The 23,049-nt window shown below is 42.6% G+C and overlaps 2 protein-coding genes across 8 annotated transcripts in view; one reads left to right on the forward strand and one right to left on the reverse strand.

The window, feature by feature from the left end:
* Window positions 1-18,264, reverse strand: part of ZFYVE26 (zinc finger FYVE-type containing 26) — a 62,172-nt gene extending 43,908 nt beyond the window's left edge. Inside the window, exons 1-12 of one of the 4 annotated variants that reach the window (XM_030855328.2) lie at window positions 18,205-18,264; window positions 17,442-17,718; window positions 15,850-15,928; window positions 12,156-12,245; window positions 10,230-10,752; window positions 9,726-9,856; window positions 8,602-8,766; window positions 8,366-8,454; window positions 7,237-7,400; window positions 4,336-4,539; window positions 2,709-3,326; window positions 2,158-2,244 (exon numbers count right to left, since the gene is read on the reverse strand). In XM_030855328.2, coding sequence (XP_030711188.1) covers window positions 2,158-2,244; window positions 2,709-3,326; window positions 4,336-4,539; window positions 7,237-7,400; window positions 8,366-8,454; window positions 8,602-8,766; window positions 9,726-9,856; window positions 10,230-10,752; window positions 12,156-12,245; window positions 15,850-15,928; window positions 17,442-17,635 — 2,344 coding nt within the window. In that variant the 5' untranslated portion in view covers window positions 17,636-17,718; window positions 18,205-18,264. Of the gene's footprint in view, window positions 1-2,109; window positions 2,245-2,708; window positions 3,327-4,335; window positions 4,540-7,236; window positions 7,401-8,365; window positions 8,497-8,601; window positions 8,767-9,725; window positions 9,857-10,229; window positions 10,753-12,155; window positions 12,246-15,849; window positions 15,929-17,441; window positions 17,719-18,204 lie in introns of all 4 variants that reach the window. The other 3 variants (XM_060294939.1, XM_030855327.2, XM_060294938.1) reach the window with 3 other exon arrangements.
* Window positions 18,265-19,224: 960 nt separating this feature from the next.
* RAD51B (RAD51 paralog B) overlaps window positions 19,225-23,049 on the forward strand; it is a 647,199-nt gene continuing 643,374 nt past the window's right edge. For 3 of the 4 annotated variants that reach the window (XM_060293640.2, XM_030855332.3, XM_070045062.1), the window contains exons 1-2: window positions 19,225-19,281; window positions 22,504-22,629. In XM_060293640.2, coding sequence (XP_060149623.1) covers window positions 22,546-22,629 — 84 coding nt within the window. In that variant the 5' untranslated portion in view covers window positions 19,225-19,281; window positions 22,504-22,545. Of the gene's footprint in view, window positions 19,282-20,502; window positions 20,580-22,503; window positions 22,630-23,049 lie in introns of those variants that run through there. The other variant, XM_060293639.2, reaches the window with a different exon arrangement.

A 23,049-nucleotide genomic window follows, 5' to 3' on the forward strand; every position in this document is an offset into this window, starting at 1 on the left:
CCAAAGGTACAGGGGTGGGCTTAATATGGTCCCAGTGCTCATTTGGATAGTAGCTTATATCAGTGGTTTCCAGTCTCTGGGTCTCAGAGCCCCAGGAGCTTTCAAGTTACTTCTAGGGGTCAGCGACCCCCATTGCTCACTAAGCACTGTCAATAGTCTGAAAAAAAAATTAAAGCACAACTATTATGACATGGAACCAGTATGGTGCCAAAGAGGGTCACAAAATTTTCTGACATAGAAAAAGTTGTCCTCATAGTTAAAAAAGTAGGGAACCAAAGTATAAGGCCAGGCTGATCAAAGACCATGATATTGGGACTTCCCTGGTGGCACAGTGGTTAAGAATCCGCCTGCCAATGCAGGGGACACGGGTTCGATCCCTGGTCTGGGAAGATCCCACATGCCGCGGAGCAACTAAGCCCGTGCGCCACAACTACTGAGCCTGCGCTGTAGAGCCCGCGAGCCACAACTACTGAGTCACAACTAGAGAAGCTCGCACACTGCAACGGAGAGTAGCTCCTGCTCGCTGCAACTAGAGAAAGCCCACGTGCAGCAACAAAGACCCAACACAGCCAAATAAATAAATAAATTTATTAAAAAAAAAAAGACCATGATATTGAAAGTCCTGGAGAAAAAGCATCTTATTCTCAACACCTGCTTTCCTACAGCTGTAGGAAAAGAGAAGATGGATTGTGCATTCTGGGCGGGATGGGTCAGGTGGATGCAAACTGACTCAAACCAATTAACTGAGCAACTTAAGGGGCTCAGCCTTTACGTTTTCCATGTTTCTCTCATGGTAGTCTCCACCCCAGCCAGCATGTTCATGTCTCTTGTTGCCACTTAGCTAAAGCCTACTCATTCTTCTGAGCTTGATTCAAAAGTCAACTCTTTCAGAAAACCTGTTTCTCTGCCTTTGTAGACTACGCTGACCTCCCCGTCCATGAGATCTCTTCTGTTTTCAGGCCGTGCCTCCGGGCAGTTTAAGTTTTTCATGTATACTGTCTATGCAGGTAAATTATAAATTCCTTGAAGGCAAAGTCCTGGTTTATGCCTCATTCACCTCCCTCAAGATACCTAGTATTTTTTTAGCACACAGGAAACTCTTTATGAACTCCCTGTTAATTATTTTAAAACTACCAAAAACCATAATGGAAATTTGATTATCTAAAAATTTAATACTTCTGTATAATGCGTCTGTGTTAAACTCCTTTAGAAAAACTCATAATCAAGTCAAAATACAAAATGGAGCAAAACTTGTAGCACAAAATGACAGAATATTTTTCTTAAGGTATAAAGAGCTTCTTACAATTCAACAAGAAAGACAAACCCAACAGAAAATATGTACCTTAGACTGAAAAATATAAATGGCCAATAAAAGACATTCAATCTCAAACTAAAAATTAGTATTAAAACAATGACACACCATTACTATATTAATCATATTGGCAAAGACTAAAAAGAAACCTGATACTACTCATTTTTGTTGAATGTATATGCAAATAGGCACTTACATACAGGTGGTGGGAATGTAAATTTGGTCCACCTTTTTTGGGGGGCAATTTGTTATATCTGTATTTATACCCAAATATACTTTGACCTTCTATATTATACTGCTAGGGACTTATCCTATAGATATACTCACACAAGTATGCACAGACATACGTACAAGGTCGTTTACTGTAGCATTATTTATAATAGTAAAAAACTGGAAACAATTTAAATGCCCACAAAAGGGTACATATGACAATGGACTACTAAGCAGCCTTTAAAATAAGTGAAGAGAAGTGAGTTCTCAATATAGAGTATGATATGTTTGCATATGTAAGAGGATATAAATGAAAAAAGAAAATTGCAGTTCTCTCTATGTAGTATGATGCATCTGTATATCTAAAATGATACACATGCTTGTATTTCATGGAGAATTTTTGGAAGAAAACTATTAGCAAGGGTTACTTTGGGGGAGTGGGATTAGGATAATCTTAGATCACTTTTGTTTGTACCTCATCTTAAAGAATTGCTTTAAGATACTTTAAGATCTTATCTTTATCATTAGTGTTAAGGTACTTTATGAACTGCTTTATCTTGAAGAATATTAGACAAGTGGCACTATACCATTTGCCGCTTGTGGGAAGGAGGCATGGAGAGAGTTCTTCAGATTACCTGCCCGGCTCCTTCTTGTCCGACGACCCCGGCGGAGACTGGGGTGCCATGTGGCGATGGGCCGGTATCTTCGGGAGGGTTGCTCCTCTGAAACAGCAAACCCAGTGGGTCATACGGGAGGGTGATCAATTTTTTTTTCAATTCAAGTATTGTTGCTGTACAATATTATATGTTACAGGTGTACAATATCGCGATTCACAATTCTTAAAGGCTATACTCCATTTATAGTCATAAAATATTGGCTGTACTCCCTGCGTTGTACAATATATCCTTGTAGCTTATTTTATATCTAATAGTTTGTACCTCTTACTCCCCTACTCCTATGTTGCCCCTCCCCCTTCTGAAAGTGATCAGTTTTGATTTGACCCACCTCCTGGGGTAACAGGTAGGGGAAGATCTGGACTGGCCTGTGCGACACTGAGCGGTACCCCAGAGTTCTGACACAAGTGGCCATGGTGATATGCCCTGAACTAGTGTGCCTCCATGCACTCCTAGCTGTCCCACATTCCCGAGACTTTTCTCCCTCCTCCCTTTCTGTTATCTCCTCTCACCTGAGCCCTGGTTGCTGGCCACCACCTTGTACCTCCACTGGGCCTCAGAGAGAACCTTGGAGAACTGGTGCAGGCGGCTCTGCAGTCCGTCTCTGCTGCTGCTGCCCAGGCCACTCTGGCCTTCAAGCAGCTTTGGCTTCTCGGGGGAGCTGCGGCTGCTTAGCTCATCCAGCTGCTCCTGCAGCAGCCTGAGGAAGGCCCCTATTACATATTCATCAGCCAGGAACCCACTGATACCGCTAGTAAAGTGCTTTAGGTCCAAAAAGCTGTGCCTGTGAGGCTCTGGGCAACTGTCTTTTGGCTGTGCCTTCAGAGAGCTTGGAACTGTGGAGGCCAGGCTCCTGGAGGCCCCCAGGGAACCCTGTTCTGACCTCCTCTCAGGCTGTGCTATGTGCTGAGGGCTCTCTGACGGGGACCTCAAACCCAACGGGCCCTTCCCCTCAGCGTCATCATCCTTAGCGTAGTCCTCGGGCAGGTGAGGCTCTGGGTGAAGATCAGCAGAGGTGATAAGGAGCAATGAGAAGATGTTTTCTAGAAGTTCCAGGCACAGAGAGTCAGGAATACTGCAAAGATACTGTTGACACCTGGCCAGGTATGTTGAAAAGAGATCTGAAGCACCTGAAGAAGCATGTATAAAAGAAGAGGCCAGAGAAAGAGAAGAGAGAAAATGCAAACATTAGAAACAGTACTTGCCAGACTGAAACATTCTCCCAAGTTTAACTCATTTCTTTCTTTGTAGTGACTCAGGGAACCGTGGTTACAGTCAGAAGACTAAGAGGCTATTGAGCCATGTCTTTTCATGATTTGTAGAAAGATTTTGTTCCCTTAACTAAAAGTACAGTTCAGTGAACACTCATTATTTTGTTTCTGCTTTTTAAAATTACATTACTCCTTATCTCTGAGAAGCACTCCATATTTCAGTTCCTAGAAGGAAGGCAGCCTGGAGACTCCTTATTCCTCAATTCCTGTTTGCACTCATTGTTTTACTACAGGTGATCACAGCCTACCCAGATCTCTTAAAATGACCATGCTCAGAGATGAAGGTCTATTCCAAAGCTGCAAGGGAGAGATACTTGACCACCAGTCACAGAAAGCAAGGTAAGGAGTTATAAGTTTTTAAGAAAAATGAGAGCTAATAGGACAGAAGGTTCTTTCAAACTGTAGGCTGTGACCTCTGACACTGACTTGGACGGCTGCATTTGAAAAAACGAAATAAAGCAGAAAAATAATCAGGAGTGTGCTCTGTTTGGAAGGGTAAGTAATGTTTCTTAAAACTTATTTCAGTTTACGCATCACATACACACATATACACATACACATGAAAGCACAAATTATATACCTAGGTACAAACTGGAGTGACGTGAAATGCTATCTACTGTGGACTGGAGTAAAAAAAAGAAGCATTTGGAAAACACTGTACTAGGTGCTCAGGCTCTGTTAGAACTTATGCAGATCACTTGCTTTCTCTATGTCCCTTTGATTCACAGAGGCTGAAAAATTATTCGTGGGCATAATAAAACCAAGGCCACCTCCCAGCCCTGGTGGCAAAGGGTTCCCACGCAAAGAACCTGCTGGGACAGGTTGTTCCCAGCTCCCGCCAGGGAAGGGGTGGGGGGCGGCGCTGCACCTGGGGAGGAGAGAGAATCGTTCACTGGTTCTGCAGCCACGGCCAGGTCCTCAGAGGGACCGTCTTTGCATTCCTGGCACTGGGAGTGCCGGTGTGAGTTCACACAGAGGGCATAGATGGCATACTTCATGGCACAGAAGCTCCGGTAGAGTGTCAGGTTCTGACACCGGCTCAGGTGCGCAGGGACCGTGGCGTCAGTTGGATCTGAATTATAGAGAGAAACAGGCAGAACTTCAGAGATGCTTTTTTTTTTTTTTAATTTATGTTATTTTTGGCTGCATTGGGTCTTTGTTGCTGTGCGCAGGCTTTCTCTAGTTGCTGTGAGTGGGGGCCACTCCTTGTCGCAATGCACGGGCTTCTCATTGCGGTGGATTCTCTTGTTGTGGAGCATGGGCTCTAGGCGCGCAGGCTCAGTAGTTGTGGCTCGCGGGCTTTAGAGCGCAGGCTCAGTAGTTGTGGTGCACGGGCTTAGTTGCTCCACGGCATGTGGGATCTTCCCGGACCAGGGCTCGAACCCGTGTCCCCTGCATTGGCAGGCAGATTCTTAACCACTGCGCCACCAGGGAAGTCCCAGAGATGCTTCTTTCACGCAGGGGCTGCATGTATGGCTGAAGCAAAGAGATGCCACACTGCTAATCCCCTAGGTGTTCTCACCCTCTCTCCTTTCTGGCAGTGTGATGTGTGTCCCTTCCAGGCCTTTTTTTCTATTCAACAACTTTCAGTCTCTCGGTTGCCTTTTCCCCACCAACCTCCCCTCTACATGTCTGTTCAACCTAGGCCTCATAGCTATTTAACAAATCTTTCCCTTACATTTCTTAAAATACTTGCTTTTCCTTTTTTAAAAAAATAAAACTTGGAGTACATGTTTGGTCTACCTTTCGAATGCCACATTACCCAAGAGACAGGCTTAAAATGTGTTTAGATTGAGAAATAAGAGAGCAAAGGTAACACGGTGTTTAAAAAAAAAAAAACTTGATATTTTTAGGAAAGCCCTGAAGCAGACATCATGAGAAAAAACATAAACGCTGTTGAGATTCCGTACACTTGTTTAATAATTTATAATTTTTCATTAAAAATTTGTTTTGAATTTAGGAGGGAGGAAGGTTACCATCTTTACAGAATCTCTAAACATCTTAATCTACCCCTAATTCTTATCATAGCAAAAGTATAACCTGTTCAAAGAAAAAACATTAAATGTAATAAAGCAAAAAGAAGAAAAAAATACCACCCATAAGCCTACCAGCTAAACACAACCACTGCTACATTCTGGTTTAACCCCTTTAATAGTTTTGTGTACATGTGTATGTGTTTGAGTGTAACATTTTATATACTATTTAATTTTCCTACTTCTTAAAAATCCTTTAGAGCATAAGCATTTGATTATGTTTCTTTACAAACTAAATCTCTGCTGGATGCATATAGCTCTACTGAATGAATCCCTGTCTAGGCATATTCCTCAAGGGCAGGACATTGGAATAGTTAGGGATGTTTTGCTACTACAATGCTGCAACAAGCCCCTTTAGGTATAGGTTTCCTAGTGATTACTTCTTAGAAGCTTGGCCTTGCCAAGGTCAGGGTAATAAGCAGAACAAAGTCAATATTGTTCTATGGTCTTGACCTCTTCATGGCATTGTTGCCCAGAGCCAGGACTTGCAAGCTCGCTGAGAGGGAGTGGCTCCTTACATTTTTGCCCCAGATGCCTCTCTTGCCTCACCCTAGTCCAAGCCCTATTATCACTCCTCTTTTGCCTTTTCCAAGTTCGAGTTCTAAGTGTGTTCTGGTGGGTCACCAGGGATAGATTTCAAACACTTCTTCGGAAGCCTTTTGTACTCGTATGTAGAAAACAGAGAGTTCCAGTTTCTTTAGGAAATCTGCTAAACAAGTTGTCTACCTTTCCAAAAAATATACAATGTAGTAACACTAGTTTTACAATTAGTGGTAGGTCCTTTAAAAAAGTAAATCAAAGCAATATCTAGGCTGACAGACATCTACTGCCATATGAGAATGTTTGTTTCTCTCAAAAGTAAGGTCCCCGGCCTGTGTAGTAGATTGTGACCACACCATCATATGATTTTTGAGAGCAAAAAAGAGTGCTTGTTTAATGGGGACTTGAATTTTAAGCAAAGATCTAAGGTTAAAACAAGGCTTTGTGGGCTTCCCTGGTGGCGCGGTGGTTGAGAGTATGCCTGCCGATGCAGGGGACACGGGTTCATGCCCCGGTCTGGGAAGATCCCACATGCCGCGGAGCGGCTGGGCCCGTGAGCCATATGGCTGCTGAGCTTGCGCGTCCGGAGCCTGTGCTCCACAGCGGGAGAGGCCACAACAGTGAGAGGCCCGCATACCACAAAAAAACCCAAAAAAACAAGGCTTTGTTACTGTTTCAGGCAAGTCTTTCTTCTAAAAGAAAAACTCTAAAAAAAAACTCAAAACAAGAATCTTCTAGAAGAAAGACTCTTTACCTGTTCAATAGACTATGAAGAAGATATGGGAGGGAAGGAAGGCACAAAATGTGCTGTAAGAAAGCTTATGAAGCATGGAGAGACTCACCAAGAATTTGCATAAATACTGCCAGTGACGATGCTGTGAGTTCAGAGGGCAGCTCCTAATTCTGTTCCAGTGAAATGAGGGTATGCTCATGGCTCCTGAGCTGGATCCATGAGGACAAATGTTCCTATGGAATTGTTCTCATAGGATACCCTAGGCCTCATCAAGAAAGGGGAAGATGTCCCTACATCTTGTCATCTGATTGTGGCAAACAGCACTAATTTAGAGGGTACCTGCTGGACCACCCATCTTGATAGATCCCAGCAATCACATCTAGATAAATCTTGTGCTGTAAGAAACATCTGCAAGATTGTCCTAAGAGGGAACCTTGCCCAGGTCACTCCATTGCCAACTCACCATGCTCTTGCTGGGGGTCCTTGGCTGGCACCTTCTGTAGGAGCTTGAGGACATCTTCCTCCCTGAGGGCTGGAAGGTTTGTAAGGTGATGGAGAGAGTAGAGCACTGAGTGGCTTTCTCCACCATGTAAGTGACACAAGAGATCTCTCTTTGGTATGGGGTTGCTGAAAGGGAAAGTTGGGAGGATGGAAGGGGAGGCAGTTTATATAATTGCTTTGAGAAAGACCAGTCTCCATTCCCTCTTATTCTTTCTCTCTGGCCTGTAACACCACAGGTTTCACTTCCCCAAACACTAAATTTCAGTTGGTCTATGATAGAGGATAGCATTTATTTACCCCCAGGGAAGGACATTCATCAAGCTGGCTTTACTTGTCTAGTAAGGACCTAGGAAGGGCCTCTGTGCTCAGCAGGGTCTAGAAAGGGCCCACAGATTAAGCTTCCTAATTTCTGTAATTTTCCTAGCTGAGAGCTGACACAAGCTTCTCTGCTTTTCTTTGAGTCAGGGCCCCTTGCTACTTCCCGCAGTGGCCTACTCGACTTCAGAAGTGCTGGTGAGGTGGGTGAAGAACAAAATAAGAACCCAGATCCAGGGAAGACCCAAGGCTAAGTTATCAGGAAAACACAGGGCCGCGCACACATTTCAAGAGGCAGTTGTTGAATAAAAATGTGATCTGAGATAACACGTGGCTAAGAATGTGGACCACACTCACTAGCTGTGTGACTTTGGGCATGTTATTTAACACCTCTGGGCTTCAGGTGCCCCACCTTTAAAATGAGGATAATATTGGTGTTTACCTCACAGGATTATTGTCAAGCTTAAGTGAAATCATCACGTAAAGGGCTTAGAGCAATGCCTGCTGTATAGTAAGTGCTCAGGAGATGTGAGGTTTTGTTCTTGTGATCACTGTCATCCTTAAATTATCCTCTAGTTATGACCTTATGGCTGTGGTGAAGATAATCACTACTTATGCTTCTTTCCTGGTTTAATAGTTGGAACAATTATTTGTTGCTGGTCAACACTGTCAACTTAAACCATTTACAGGGAAGATGTCTTGAAATGGCCACACGTGCAGAGCATGGGTCAAGTGTGCCCAGTGGTGGGAAGAGGGCTGGCTGTGCAGGGCCATACCTGCTCTGCTGCACACACCACTCCAGGACCTCCAGGTGAGCCCACAGCCCATCACAGGCATCCCTGAGGAGCTTATCACAGCCTTGGTCCTGTGTTGATACAGGAGAAGAAAGAGACGCTGACTCAGGCACCTGGGTTCAGAGATGTGACCGATTTCAGGACCCTGCATTCTGCCTCAGCCCAAAGTGCCACCACACTCATTTCCAGAGATGCTTGGGCTTCAGAGTGAGAGTTACCTGGGTCCTGTGGAGTGTCTGGAGCAGCCTCTGGGCTGACGCTAGGCTCTGGCAGTGTGTCCAGCCCAGGAGCACGAGCAGTCGACTGAGAGGGCTGAATTCTCTATCTAGCAGGCAGCCAAGACTTGGGAAGTCTTCCTCCTTCAACAGGGTGAGTGCTGTCACCTGGAAGCCAAAGGAGGCTGCTAGAGGCAGCTCTGGGGACTTGCTGCTAATCAGGGTAAGAAGCTTTTCAGTATAGAAGGGAGGTTTCTGACAATGACAGAAGTGGCCAGTTGAATACAAAGTGTTTAGGAAAACACTAGACTGTAAGCTCCTAGAAGGCAGGGATTGACTTCTGTTGTACCCCCAGATCCTAGCATAGTACATAGTACATAGAATGAGGTTAATAAATAGCTGTTGAAGAACTTTCCTGGTGGTCCAGTGGTAAAGAATCCCCCTTCCAATGCGGGGGATGTGAGTTCCATCCCTGGTCGGGGAACTAAGATCCCACATGCCGTGGGGCAACTAAGCCCATGCGCCACAACTATGAGGTCGTGTGCCTCAACTAGAGAGCCTGCGTGCCACAACTACAGAGCCCACGTGCCCTGGAGCCCGCACACCACAACTAGAGAGAGAAAACCTGCACGCCACAGCTAGAGAGAAGCCTGTGCGCTGCGACGAAGAACCTGTGTCGCAACGAAAGATCCTACGTGCCGCAACTAAGACCTGACACAGCCAAAAAAAAAAAAATACAATAAATAAATATTAAAAAAAATAGCTGTTGAATTAAACTAAAGTTCAGTTGCAATCTGGAAAGAGAAGGTTAGAGTAATTAGAGTCCCCTGTCAGCTAGGCAACATATCGCTGCCACTGTCTTTTCTTCCTTGCACCCTCCGGAAAGCTTACATGTATCCAACATTTCAGTGCCTGCCCAAGGACTGACACAAAATGCTGGTAGTTCTAATTATGAATGATACTGGTTCTCAGAGCCTTCTGGAACTGTGGGATGGACACAAACTAGATGACTCACTGCTAATTAAACTGCTTTGTGTTGGATAAATGAGTACGAGAGAAAGGAGGAGTGAAGAAGCCTGGAGAGAGTCCCTGGGTACTTGAGTGGTGAAGCACTGAGTTTGACTTACCAGGATCTGCTCGAGGAAGTGCTTGCTGTTGCTCAGGCAGTAGAAATAGGCCAATTTCCAAGCCTGGGCTGGGTCAGGATTGGAGAACAAGGCTAGCATTGCCCGCTCAGGATCTAGATGAGCCAGTGAGACTGAAAATCAAACCAGATGGGGTTACTGGGGAACTGGACTCTTCTTTCCTAAGGTAAAGCCCATTTGAAAAACCAATTGATATGAGAGTTCACTCTTTTAAAAAGTTAAACCAGGTTTTCTATACTTCTCTCTTAAAGACTCTTTACTTCTCTCAGTAGTTTCTGAAAAGTTCTTTTCTGCTGTGACTATTACTTTATTTCTTTCTCCATCACTCTTTCTTAAGCTATGAAAGCTGTGCTTTCACAGAACATCTTGCCCATTTTTGCTTAGCTTCTCCCATTAGGTTTCCTGAACAACATGGAAGGGAGCAGGCTAGAGGGAGTCAGAGGGGCTGGGCAGAGTGGAATGAGAGAAGCAGTGCAGGGAACACACCTTTTCCCGAGGGTGTGGTCGTCGGTGGCTTTTCTGGGGCCTTCTCTGCATAGGTGTGGCCATACAGGGACACCAGGCCCCGCCCGGCCTCGTGCAGCAGGCAGCCAAGCAGCCGCTCCTCCTGCAGGGGACTCCCCTCTGCCCTGCTGGCCTCCAGCAGTTCCTCACACAGGAGACGCAGCTCAGCCCCGAGAGGCTCTGCAGGGCAGCGCAGAGTCCGCAGGGCTCCGTAGATGGCATCGACTGCCCCTGGGTGCCCGGTGGCAGGACCCCGCAAAGCTCGCAGTGCCTTTCGAATGAGGTCCACCAGCGCCTTCTGCAGGAACCAGCCTTGGAGGCCCGTGTCATCTTCCTCCCCAAGCAGGAGCTCCAGCAGGGCCTGCGCAGGCTGAGGGGCCTCCCGCAGAAGATCCCAGAGCAGAGAGACAGCTTCTGAGCTGAGCCAAGGGGGCCAGCTCTCTTGCCTCTGATTTCCATCAAGCACAGAGTCTGCCGCATCTTGTGCTAAGACCGTGTACAGCTCCTAAATAGGGGATGAAGAGAGGGATGGGCGCTATGTCCAGAATGTTATAACTTACACGCCTTCATGTTTTCCTCTTTTCAGTGTATATATATGCATGTGTGTATATACAACAGTAGCAATAGCAGATACTTCTGTAGTAGTTACTATGTGCCAGGTCCTTTACACAGAAAAATTAAATTAATACTTACAACCGCCTTAGGAAGAAGATACTACTATTATCCTCGTTTTGAAGGTGTCCTCAAATCAGGGGGTTGAGGCAAAGAGAGATTTGCCCAAGGCCTCCATGCTCAAGCTAGTCACCCCCACCCCCATTGCCTCCGAAACGTGCACTGTCAATCTAAATCAGGGACTGCAAACTCATAGACCAGGTAACAGATGGGAATAAGACACTGTGCCCAGCTCAAGGCATTTAAATTCAACTTTTAAAAGAACACTACAGACCAGTTTTTAACCCCTGATCTAAATCCCAACCAAGATTTTGGATACAGAATGTAGTAACACTAGTTTTACAATTAGTGGTAGGTCCTTTAAAAAAGTAAATCATTCTTCATCCTTCCCTAAAACCTTCCCCAGTACCTCCAACTCACACAACTCTCCCTCTTTATTGGGCTTTCAATGTTCTTAAAATTAGTACCATATGGCTTAGTACCTAATTGTGCCATGTGTGTATTTCCTTCCTCCCCAGCTAGATTGCAAGCCTTTAAAAGGCAAGATCTCTGTAGCCTATAATTTGTTTGGTAGGTTATTTCCCACACTTCAGCACCATTTCTGTGGGTGGTACTCAGGGATACCTGTTCAGTAACCACCTCCAAGATGGTCACAGGACCATGAGTCCTTGACCTAATACAAGTGAAAGTCCCTACCTTAAATCCTATTGTGAATATATCTTCAGTTAGCTGGTGGCTGGGTCATGAAGAAAATAAGTATTGAACCTCAGAGCATCCCTCAAGCACTTAAGTATAGATCTAGTTAAGATTTTGAATCTGCTCCCAGAAGGCGGTTGTAAGGATTAGCTATAACACATTCAGTGCACCTGTTACAGAAAAGGTATTCAGCAAATACATACTAGTTCCCTTCTCCCTTTATATTCCCTGCCACATTCTGGTGAAAAATTTAAACATCTAGTTTAAAACCAAGTTAGGTATTCCTTTCACATGAAATAAAAAAAAAAATTAATCCTCAGCTATGATTAGTACTTCTGGCCAAGCTACCTCTAAGAATTCTACAATCAGATAAGTTTCCCCTATCTCTAAATTCCCCTCAAGGGGCCTCCACCTAGCCTGGTCTTGCCTGAGAACAGAGAACTGCCAACATCTTGGGGACCTGTTTCTGCTGGATCCCTGAAAGCTGAATTTGTTGAGTGACTGCAAACCTGGGCAGACAGATCCAGGGCCCTCTCTCACCTTGAGGATGTCCTCTGGGATGTCACCTGGGAGGTCTTCTGACAATAAAAGAAACTCAAGTTTTCTCCGGAAGCCAGCTGGAAGTAACTTCTAGAAGAATCATAAGAAGGAAGCATAGATATTAAGCATGTGCTTTAGCTGACAATTATAAATAAATACTTCTTTCTGGTTCATCTTATTTCTGCTGTTTTCTCTAAGATAAAGTACTTCTGACCATTAAATTCCTGGGTATGTCTTCAGACACTTTTCTTTATAAACGGAAACAGCTAAACCGAACACATTCTCCTCTTAAATACTAACACTTAAATCCCACACTATTTAGCCTCAAATGCCAAGGCTTGTTTATTTCATGTGATTTTTTGCCTCTAACTTGAAGTCCTCCAAGACTCTCCCTTGCAGTGTCCAAAACACCCAGTTATGGGTAAGCTGGGATGGAATGGCCCACATGATCCTCTTTTGGCCTAAACCCATTTTTGGTATTCATTTTTAGTTGGAAAATAAAAGTAAAGAGGGAGAGATCTAATGTTTATGAAACACTTATTATGTGCCAGGTACTATGTGCCGTATTTTCATGTGTTTTTAAAATCTCATTATATGGCTAAATCAAACAAAACTATGGCATCAGGATGTTTTTAAAAATAATCTTCAGTAGTGATGAAATGGTTAGGAAGTATTTTCTAATCATTTCAAGCATGAAAAGGAAAAAGTGACCCCATTGTTTGTTAATGAGACAGGACATCAGAGACTAATGTATAAAGGAAGAGAAAGCCTCTGACTCTTCCTGCACCTGCTTGTTTCACAGTAACTTCCCCTCACCTGGTCCTTAAAACTAAAATGATAGTCCCCCTTTCTCCAGACACAAATACAAATGAGATGAAAGTCTGGGACTAATTCTGACAGGCGCTCTTTTAAATTAGAGACACCTGTAAATCATGCCATCTGAATGCTTATATAATGCTAATGATTGGAAGGTGTAGAGAAAATTCATTCTGGCAAGCTGAAAGTTAGTGATTCTATCAAGGACTAAGAGGAAGGAATAGATAAGCCCAGACAGCAGGCCCTTAATAAAAGAACTGGTTAAGATTTTAGGACTTTCATTAAAATCCTGAATACTGACTAGCTTGTATCTTTTTTTTTACTGGTGAAATTACTTTATGCATATGCAGGGTCATAGACAACTAACATTCCTAAACCAGGCAAGAATTTGCCCAATGTTTCTAAGCACAGATTTTCTTACTATAAAAGCAAGGCATGTTCAATGCAGAAAAAGCAGAGAATACAAACACGCAAATGAAAACACACATACACAACACCCCCCCCAAATCTTTCCACTGAAGGAGAACTATAGTTACAACTGTGTTCGAAGGGTATTCAGACCATTTTCTACATATGCATATATGCATGCATAACAAACATACTGTTTTCTAAATTTCTTTTTCTTCACATAGTAGAATATAAACATCCTCCCATGTCACTGTAAATTCATTTACCACGTAATTTTAATAGTGCCAGGGTATTTTACAAGTAGATTAATCAGTCTTGAATTGTGGACATGGGAGTTGTTTCTATTTTTCCCTTATTAGAAGCAGCATGCTGTGAACATCATGCTGTTCACGTGATAAAAGATAAAAGGGCAGAAGGCAAAAATGGATGAAGGAAAGGGAAAATGGAATCAGTTTCAACGAATAATTCAAAAGGAGCTTTTGGCAGCAGGTGGGAGACTGTAGCAGGAGCAGCCAGCAAGCCCCTAAAAGATGAAGTCCAGTTCTGGCTTTGTAGAACTACCTCAGGAACACATTTGAAGTCTTGGTCCTTGTATTAAGTTTTAAAACTCTCTGAGGTCCTTGTATAAAGTTTAAAACATTCCCACGACTGTTTAAATAACTGAGGTACTGGAGCTTTAAGGACCAAATGATCTTCAATTCTGGAAAAAACAACTCTTAGTCTGTGAAAAGGAACCAGGGAAGTGAAATCCACCTCCTGATCTGGTTGACCAACTGTCCAGAAATTTAACAACCACCAATCAGCCATAAAGTAAACAAATACCCTCTGCTGAGGCAAAAGTTCACCTGGCTTGACAAATTCCATGTTTGTACTGAAAAGCTCCTTAGTCAGTAACAATAACATTTGTTATTTTTTTTCTTTTCTCTTCGAAGATACTATTGAATATTTTAGCTGAAGATGTCTCTTTTAGATCTGAAACTACAGCCAACTCTTAAACAACCTGGGGTTGATTATTTTTCAGTTTTGCTTCTTTTCCTTCCCTCTCCTGTTGATCTTTTTGTCATTTCTCTTTGCTAGACCATTACCAAAAGCCTGGATAATAAATACATTTAGATTAGTAACTTCTGGTGCTTTTTGACAGCTATGTGAAGAAGGGTAAGTGTCAGGCCAAAGCAGAACTAAAGACAAAATTCATTCTGATGACTGAGAAATTAAGAAGAAAATTAGGCTAAATTATAGACATTTACAAAATAGAATTTATGGTTTCTTGTGGCTTACCTGGCGGCGCAGTGGTTAAGAAGCTGCCTGCCAACGCAGGGGGCATGGATTCGAGCCCTGGTCTGGGAAGATCCCACATGCAATGAAGCAACTAAGCCCGTGTGCCACAACTATTGAGCCTGCGCTCTAGAGCCTGCGAGCCACAACTATTGAGCCCACATGCCACAACTACTGAAGCCTGCTTGCCTAGAGCCCATGTTCTGCAACAAGAGAAGCCACCACAGTGAGAAGCCTACGCACCACAACGAAGAGTAGCCCCCGCTCACCGCAACTAGAGAAAGCCTGTGCACAGCAACAAAGACCCAACGCAGCCAAAAATAAATAAATAAAAATTTAAAAAAAGAATTTATGGTTTCTTAATTTTAAGTCTATGTAGGCTAAAAATATTGTTGAGGTGGAAAAAGCAGAGGACTGATGACTCGAAGGCAGAAGACATTGGTTCCAGCTCCAATTTTGCCAACTAACTTTATGGTGTGACCCTGGGCAAGTCATTTATTTTCTGAGTCAGAGGTTCCTCACTTAAATCTTAAAGTCTCAGGTTTAATACAAAATTGCCGAGAATTTTTTTAATGGATATCAATTTCTGATAATTAACATATTTCTAGAAGTGCTTTGAATGGTAATTTTTCTTAAAAAAATAAAAACCAAAAACCCTTCCTTACAAGTTTTCTTTCACTATTAATTTGCACACTTTGTTTTCATATTTGGTAACTTTTATTTCAATTCATGTGAGTTGTTAAATTATTAATTAATGACGTTTAAATCTATAAGATTTCACTGTACTGGACTAGTTAAAATAAGATTTTTGGATGAACAACTAAGTTTCAGTTCAGCCCATTCTCCCTTACTTGAGTATTATGAGGATTAGACTTTATTCACTATCTTGTCACTTTCACTGAGTTCTGCAAAGTTCTGTTTGGGCACAAGACTCACAACAGTATTTAACACAATAGTATCACCTCAGATGGTAGGTTAGTGAATTAATGCCAATGTAAGTTAGTGAATTAATAAATGAATTTAGGTAAAGAGACAGCAGTAAATACTTAAGCCATTCTCACTGTCAATACTGAGAAAGGAATATGACGAACCTCAAAATACAGGAAGTAACAGACAAAAGGGAAATTTCATAACTCCTTCCAAGTTCTTCTCAGTCTTGGCCTCGGGCGAAAATTTTAAATGTAAACCTACTTACCTTTTCCAGGGCCAACCATTTTTCCAGCACAAGAAGCCAGACCCAGGCTAATCTTTGAGGGTTGATATCCTGTCCACATCTGAGAAATGTAAAAAGAAAAAATTTCTAAACAAAGAGTTTCTACTGACCTTTTTTTCTCTTTTGTGATCCAAGATTTAGATTTCACTACTCAGTCTGTTTTAAACCTGAACTGGCAAGACACTGTCCTGAGAAATTTTTGAATGTATGTGACAGATCAATAAAATGAGAACCAGAACAGAACTAGCAGCTTTCATTAAAAAAAAAAAAAAAGTCACAATTCTACCTCCACCTCCCTATCTAGTTTTTAAAACAAACTAATATTACACAGAAAGCCATAAGAGCAAAGCTATCTGAAATAGAAAACTTGAAATCTTGAAAACAGAATCAAATAGTCAAAGAATAAAGGAACTTTATAAAAATTTATTTTTAACTCTATGCCAGAAACAGGATTATAGGAATTCATAAGCCTTTCTTTGAAGTTAGTAATTTAAATTAGACAGCAATTGGCTAGAATCCAAATTTAAGGGAAAAAAACAAAGGAAGAAAAGAATCATGTAAATCTCCATTCTATATGTGCTAATACAGTACTTTCTCATAAGTAAATGCCGGAGTAAGGAAAAGTGAGGGAGAGACTGAACGTTTAACTCCTATACCACTAATTGTTAATAGCACTGCCAGGAAGAACTTCATTCAAAATTCAGATAGAGAACATTGGTTGCCAGGGGACAAGGGGGGATCAATGTACAAAGACGTATTCCCAGGGAGCAAGGGAATTCTTTTGTGGTGATGAAATAGTTCTGTACCTTGATTATACTGGTAGTTATATGAGTCTAAGAATGGATAAAGATACACAGAACTACACACATAAAGGTGAATGCAGACTGGGACTTCCCTGGCAGGCCAGTGCTTGGGACTCTGCACTTCAAATGCAGCGGGGTGCGTGGGTTCGGCCCCTAATAGGATCCCGCATGCCCTGAGGTGCAGCCAAAAAAAAAAATGAATTCAGATTTAAAAAATGGTGAAAACTGAATAAGGGCTGTAGTCTAGTTAACAGTACCTGTGTCAACTTCTTGGTTTTGATATTTACTATAGTTATATAAGATGTCACAATTGGAGGAAGTTGGGGAAAGGGTACTCTTTGTATTGTTTTTGCACTTCTTGTGAGTCTATGCTTAATTATTTCAAAATAAAAAGCTTTAAGTGTATTCACTTCTGGTCCTTTGTTAAAGCTACAACAATATCTTCAATTTCACAAGCAAGAAGGGAGCAGGTTTGCTCTTTTGGGGGTAAAGAAAATGCTTTTCAACATAGTTGCACTATCTACTTTAATGATAATAAACAAGAAATGGTGGTTCCAGGCTTAAATACCGCTCCAGATTATAATTCAAAGCCAAACTGATAAAGTAATAAATAGGCATGTATTATAGAGGTAAATTTTCAGAACATGTGAAATACACTCTACCTTTGTTAACTCTTCAGAGGTGATTGAGTGAGGCACATGGACCAGAGCTCAAGTATAGGACCTTGTGTCTCCCGCTCTGTGACTGCCTGGCAGGACAGAGTTCCCTTACCTCAGCTGACTGGGACACATGACCAGCGCCTGAAGTATATCTTCCACCTTCTTTGGGATATCCCCTTGGGCCTCGTGTAGCTGAGGTACACAAGCCTGTGCCAACTCCCATTCTCCTCTCCGAAGGCATTCACAGAAAAATCCAAAGAGCTGCTTCTGAGAAGCAGTTTCCTCTTCTCCAAATGGATGATGCATTTTCCCAGCACAGAGTGCAGGGAGATAGAAAGAGATGAATTACTCAAAACACACTGTCAATTTTCTCACTCGTGGAGTACCTCCTATAAACAACACACACCCGAGTCAGAAGAAAAGGAAGGAACTATATTTAGACAAACTAGCCGTACTAGGAAAGGCGGGGCTTACTTTTCTAATTAACGTTGTAAATTTGATTTGACAGGTTATTGTCTCTTTTGGGAAGTTCCACATTTCCCCAAGGGGTGGATCTCATCTCTCTAGGCGCATCCAATATTTAACGAATATTAATCGTCATATTAGCCCGCGGCGCAGACCCGAAACTCCACTTCCGTATTTCCTCCTGAGCTTTCTGCCTAATCCGGCTCCAAATCCCCAGGTGATCGCCTCTTTACGGATGAGAAATTCAGCAGGAACCTCCCTAGTTTGAACCCTCTTTTAAGGCAGAGGATTGAAGATCAGGAGAGGAATCTGTGTCAGAACTGGAGGACAGTTGGGATTGGGGCTCAGGGACGCTCCCTACCGGGGTCGTGGAGAGCGCTCCCGCCTTCCCTGGGGCGCCTTACACTCACCTGCTCCCGGCGCCCAAATCAGCAAAGCTTCCAGCGCAGCCATGTTTGAGCTGAGTCAGGTGACAAATCCAGTTCAGAAGGTTGAGGGGGGGAGAGGATGACGACTGACAGCAGCTACTCTAATTGGTCAATCGAGGAAATATGCAAATAAAGCGCCATATTTGTTTGGGTCACGTGATTCCACCTCCGCGTTAGAGGAAGCTAGGAAAGAGGTATCAGCTACCTGGTTTAGGACCACCGCCCACGGTTTTGACAGATCCTCCGCCCGTTAATTGAACTGTGTGCTAGGGCCTACTTTAGAAGCTGAATAAGATACGGTCCTTGTCCTCAAGGAGATCACAGTCTAGTGACAGGGTGCAGGTCAATAATTAGGATGCAGTGGGCTAAATTATAAGATAGAGGTATGCACGGGGAGATGGGAGCAAAGAATGAGCAAAAGCCTTTCTCAAATAGAATAATCTGAAACCGAGTCTTAAAGTAACAGTTTACTAGTTTGCTAATCACAGCTGCTTTTATACTGAACCTTCTGTTCGGTTTCCTTGGTGTTCTTCAACTATAGACTCTCACGTTTCCCCATTACATATTTTCGGTTTGAGCAATTTCATTCAGCATTTTCCAAACTATTTCACCACCAAAGTGTGGTGAAAAAAAGCAAACCAAAACAAACCAAAAGCTCTCTTGCAAAACCTCTTCGATGATTGGTGGATTCTCATCTATTCCCAGAAAACTAACATGTCTCTCTGGTCCATTAATCAGTTTTTAAATGAAGTGACAAAAGAAAGAAGAGAGAAAATTAGAAGCAAGTTTTTTCCTGGCTCATATTCTCCTTGCTGATGTTCCTCCACAGGATTTTGATAATCACTATATTGAGAAGTTGGGACTCGCAGACTTATTACAGAATGTGAACTACAATTCCCAGCAAGCAACGGAGCCGACCTGGGCCTGTGCCTACGTTTTATTGGATATTTCGCCAGGGTGACGACCCAACCAGCGCTTTGTTTGTTGCTTTGCGTCCCTTTCCGCGGGGAACTGTGTGAGGGGTAGGGGAAACTTTGAAAGTTGGATGCTGCAGACCCGGTACTGGAAAGTTTCATGTGGGGGGCGGTTTGGGGAATTGGGGTGCGCTCATTATTTCCTGCTCCCTTTCTGGGCCAGTGTTGTTGATATCGGGGGAGCGGAGAGTCACTCTTGGGTGCAGGGCACACCCCTTTAGGTCCATAAGGATCTTAATTTGAGCCCCGCCGCAGATCTGAGGCGTCTGGCTTTCCTTTGTGGGGGACGCTTGGAAGCTGCACCTTGTTGGGAAGAGTTATTGTTAGGGGCTTCTGGGGTGATGTTTTCGCTTCTTGATGTCCACCCGTCTTCCCACTTGTGGGCAGTTTGAGGTCTAGGCAGGGGAGCCCGTCATTAAGGGAAGTTTAGTGTCTGACCTTCTTCAGATGGTGTTGAAGAAGAGGTATTTAATAGCGTGGAATATGGAGTCAGATCCCTGGGTTCGAATGCCTGCCTACTCCACCATGTGCTAGTTGTTAGACTTCGCTCAAGTTTTTCAACTCAATGCCTCAATATTAGTCTGTAAAATGGGGTAAAACATCTGAAGCTCTTGGAACAGTGGCACCTAATAAGGGCTCAAGAAATATTAGCTATTATTTGTTAATTCACAGTTTTCATTGACCGTCTAACATGTGGATTTTTTTTTTCTTGATGAGGAGAGGATTCAGTTTCCAGGATTGAACATCTTCCCTCACACCCTCAGTTACGTGCTCGTGCACACACACGCAGAGCAAGAATTTACGGTTTCTGGTGGAAAAAACAAACATGCAAGACATAACAATACGTTAGGAAGATTATCGAACAAATGTGTACACAGTGTAATGAGAACATTGGAGAGGAAGAGCCTAAGTAGCGGGAAGTCTTTGTGGAGGAAAGTCAGGGAGGCAGGGAGGCATTTGTGTAACTTACCAACGTTACCGCCGGAAGGCAGGTCACGTGAGGCAACTAATGCTGTTTTCCTGAATGAATTGATCATAATCCCTAGCTTTGAGCACTACGGAGCCAGGCACCATCCACATCCTTTAACCTTCTCTGCATTCCTATGAAGTGGATATTTGAATGATGCTTGTATTTCAGATGAAGAAACTAAGATACTGGGAGGCAAGTGATTTTGCCAGAAAGGCCAGAATGTGGGCCTTGCAGTCTGATATATGAATGTGAGGGAAGTGAGGGACCAGTTTATGAAGAGGCTATAGGCCATCATAAGAAATGTGGAATTTATACTGTGGTCTCATGGTCCCATGGGTGGTTTTAAAGGATGAGAGTGACAGGATTGGAGCAAATTTTTAGGAGGCTACCTCTGACAGGATTGTGACTTGCAGGTCAGTTTGGTGCTTATTCCTCTCTGCTTCCACAGCACATATATATTCCAATGACAATACTTGCTGCATGACTGTAATTATTTGTGTATATATCTCTTTTCGTCTTTTACTGTGAGTTCCCAAAGGGGAGGAAATATACTTAGATGATTCTTGTGCCACAGAAGCGCAGCAGAGTGTGTGCTTAAGAAGCATCTGTGGAAGGAACAAATGAATATTTTTGTTTGTTTTCTTGTTTGTTTGTTTTGCGAGGCAGGGAGTGACCAGAGGCTGTATGCAATAGTCTAGGCAAGTGATAGGAGTGGTCCTACTAAGGCAGAGATAGCAGAGTTGGTCATTGTTAAAGTATTCCAGGTATTTTGGGGTTTACAATTCTCCTTTTTTTTCTTTTTTTTCTTTTTTTTGCGGTACGCGGGCCTCTCACTGTTGTGGCCTCTCCCGTTGCGGAGCATAGGCTCCGGAAGCGCAGGCTCAGTGGCCATGGCTCACGGGCCCAGCCGCTTTGCGGCATGTGTGATCTTCCCGGACCAGGGCACGAACCCATGTCCCCTGCATCGGCAGGCGGACTCTCAACCACTGCGCCACCAGGGAAGCCCCAGTTCTCCTTTTTGATTGAATTTATCAGTCTAAATTGTGTCATTGCCCAGAGCTACCTGATCTGTGAAGACCCTAGGCAATGATACAGCAGATGTCACTTGGTAAACTTTCTTTTTGAGAGACAGAAACCAATACTGACAAATTCCCTTTGAGTGAAATGAGAGGGATGTATTTTATGTTTGTGGGAAGGATGTATGTGTGTGAGAGAGAGAAAGAAGGAGAGAGAGTGGGAGAGAGGAAGAGAGTGTTAATCTGATCCGAGAATATAGATGTTAAGTAGAAATTTGGGCCATGGTATTGGAAATAAATATCTACATTCTCAGTATATATTTTTGTTCCAAAATGTGACTCTTTTTCTGATAATTATATTGTTTTATCCCCTGGAACAATGAAGAGTTCCTATTTCTACTCTATTCAGAGGGTATTTTGCCATCTGAGTGAGATACACAGCTTCTCCTTTGCATGAGTTATTAAGGGAATCAGAGTGTTTCTATTCTAACTCTCTGAAGACAAATATATCATGAGCCTCATTTAGCCCTCACAGGGTTCAACCAGAAGAGTGAAATTTAATTGCATGTGGGGATGTGAGCAGCTAGTATAACGAAAAAACAATTTCAGTTTGTAAATAACACCTGAAATAATAAAATCTCATTTGATTCAGAAGGTTTGTTCTGATTCATAGAAAAAGGAGAGTTTAAATATGATTACAGACTTGTAGTACAGTATACTGGTTAAGAGGCTAGGCCTAAGAGTCAGACTTCCTGGTTCGAATTCTGGATCTACCATTTACTTTTTCTGGTAACAGTGGAATGGCTAACCTTTCCAGGGTTTAGTTTCTCATATGTAAAAATGAGATCAGTGATCAATCTTCCTTATAGGGCTGTTGAGAAGCTTGCTTTGGAACAGTGCCTGGTATACAGTAGGTGGTCAATAAATTTATTGTTACAGTGCAATGAAAGTAAAGACTTTCTGAGAGTGCTGTTTGGAAATATGTGTATTAATTACACATCCAAATAAAGTTTATAAATGCACTGAAAATCTTAAGATGCTATATAAATGTGAAACGGTGTTATTATATTTGTGTAATAAGTTTTAAAGAATTGTGTGAATTGCACATTCTTATATGGTTTTGTTTCTCTGTGTGCATGTTTGACAAACGGTTGTCTCCCCTGTTTAAAATATTTGGAAAGATTTTATTGCCTTCCTTTATTTTATCAGTAATATTTTAAATACCATACGTTTCATTTTGTATGTGGAGACGCTTGAAGGGTTTTTTATTTTGTAGAGTGTTTTGGATAGCCCATCTACTGTTGCTTATGCTATTTTCCAGCTCTTTTTCAAGGTTCTTCTTTATCTTGCTGCATCTGAAGGCATGGGTAGCAAGAAACTAAGACGAGTGGGTTTATCACAAGAGCTGTGTGACCGTCTGAACAGACATCAGATTGTTACCTGCCAGGTAAAATTTATTTAATTTTTTTCAGTGAGAAACTTGAAGTACAAATTAATCTTTTTTTTTCTTTTTCTTTTTTTAGATTTTTTCTTTTGATGTGGACCATTTCCAAAGTCTTTATTGAATTTGTTACAACATTGCTTCTGCTTTATGTCTTGGCCTCTTGGCCATGAGGCATGTGGGATCCTAGCTTCCTGACCAGGGATCGAACCCACACCCTCTGCATTGGAAGGCGAAGTCCTAACTACTGGACCGCCAGGGACGTCCCACAGATAAATATTGTGTACCTAAATAACTCTTAATTACACCTGAAATATGAACATTTAGGTTTATAAGAAAAGATAAATATGGTGCTTGCTAATTTTAAGTAACAAACCACTTAGCTTGTATTTCCAAATGTGATTTCATTTATCCAAATGCAAGATT

This window comes from Globicephala melas, chromosome 2 (assembly GCF_963455315.2).
Source record: "Globicephala melas chromosome 2, mGloMel1.2, whole genome shotgun sequence".
Taxonomy (NCBI): domain Eukaryota; kingdom Metazoa; phylum Chordata; class Mammalia; order Artiodactyla; family Delphinidae; genus Globicephala; species Globicephala melas.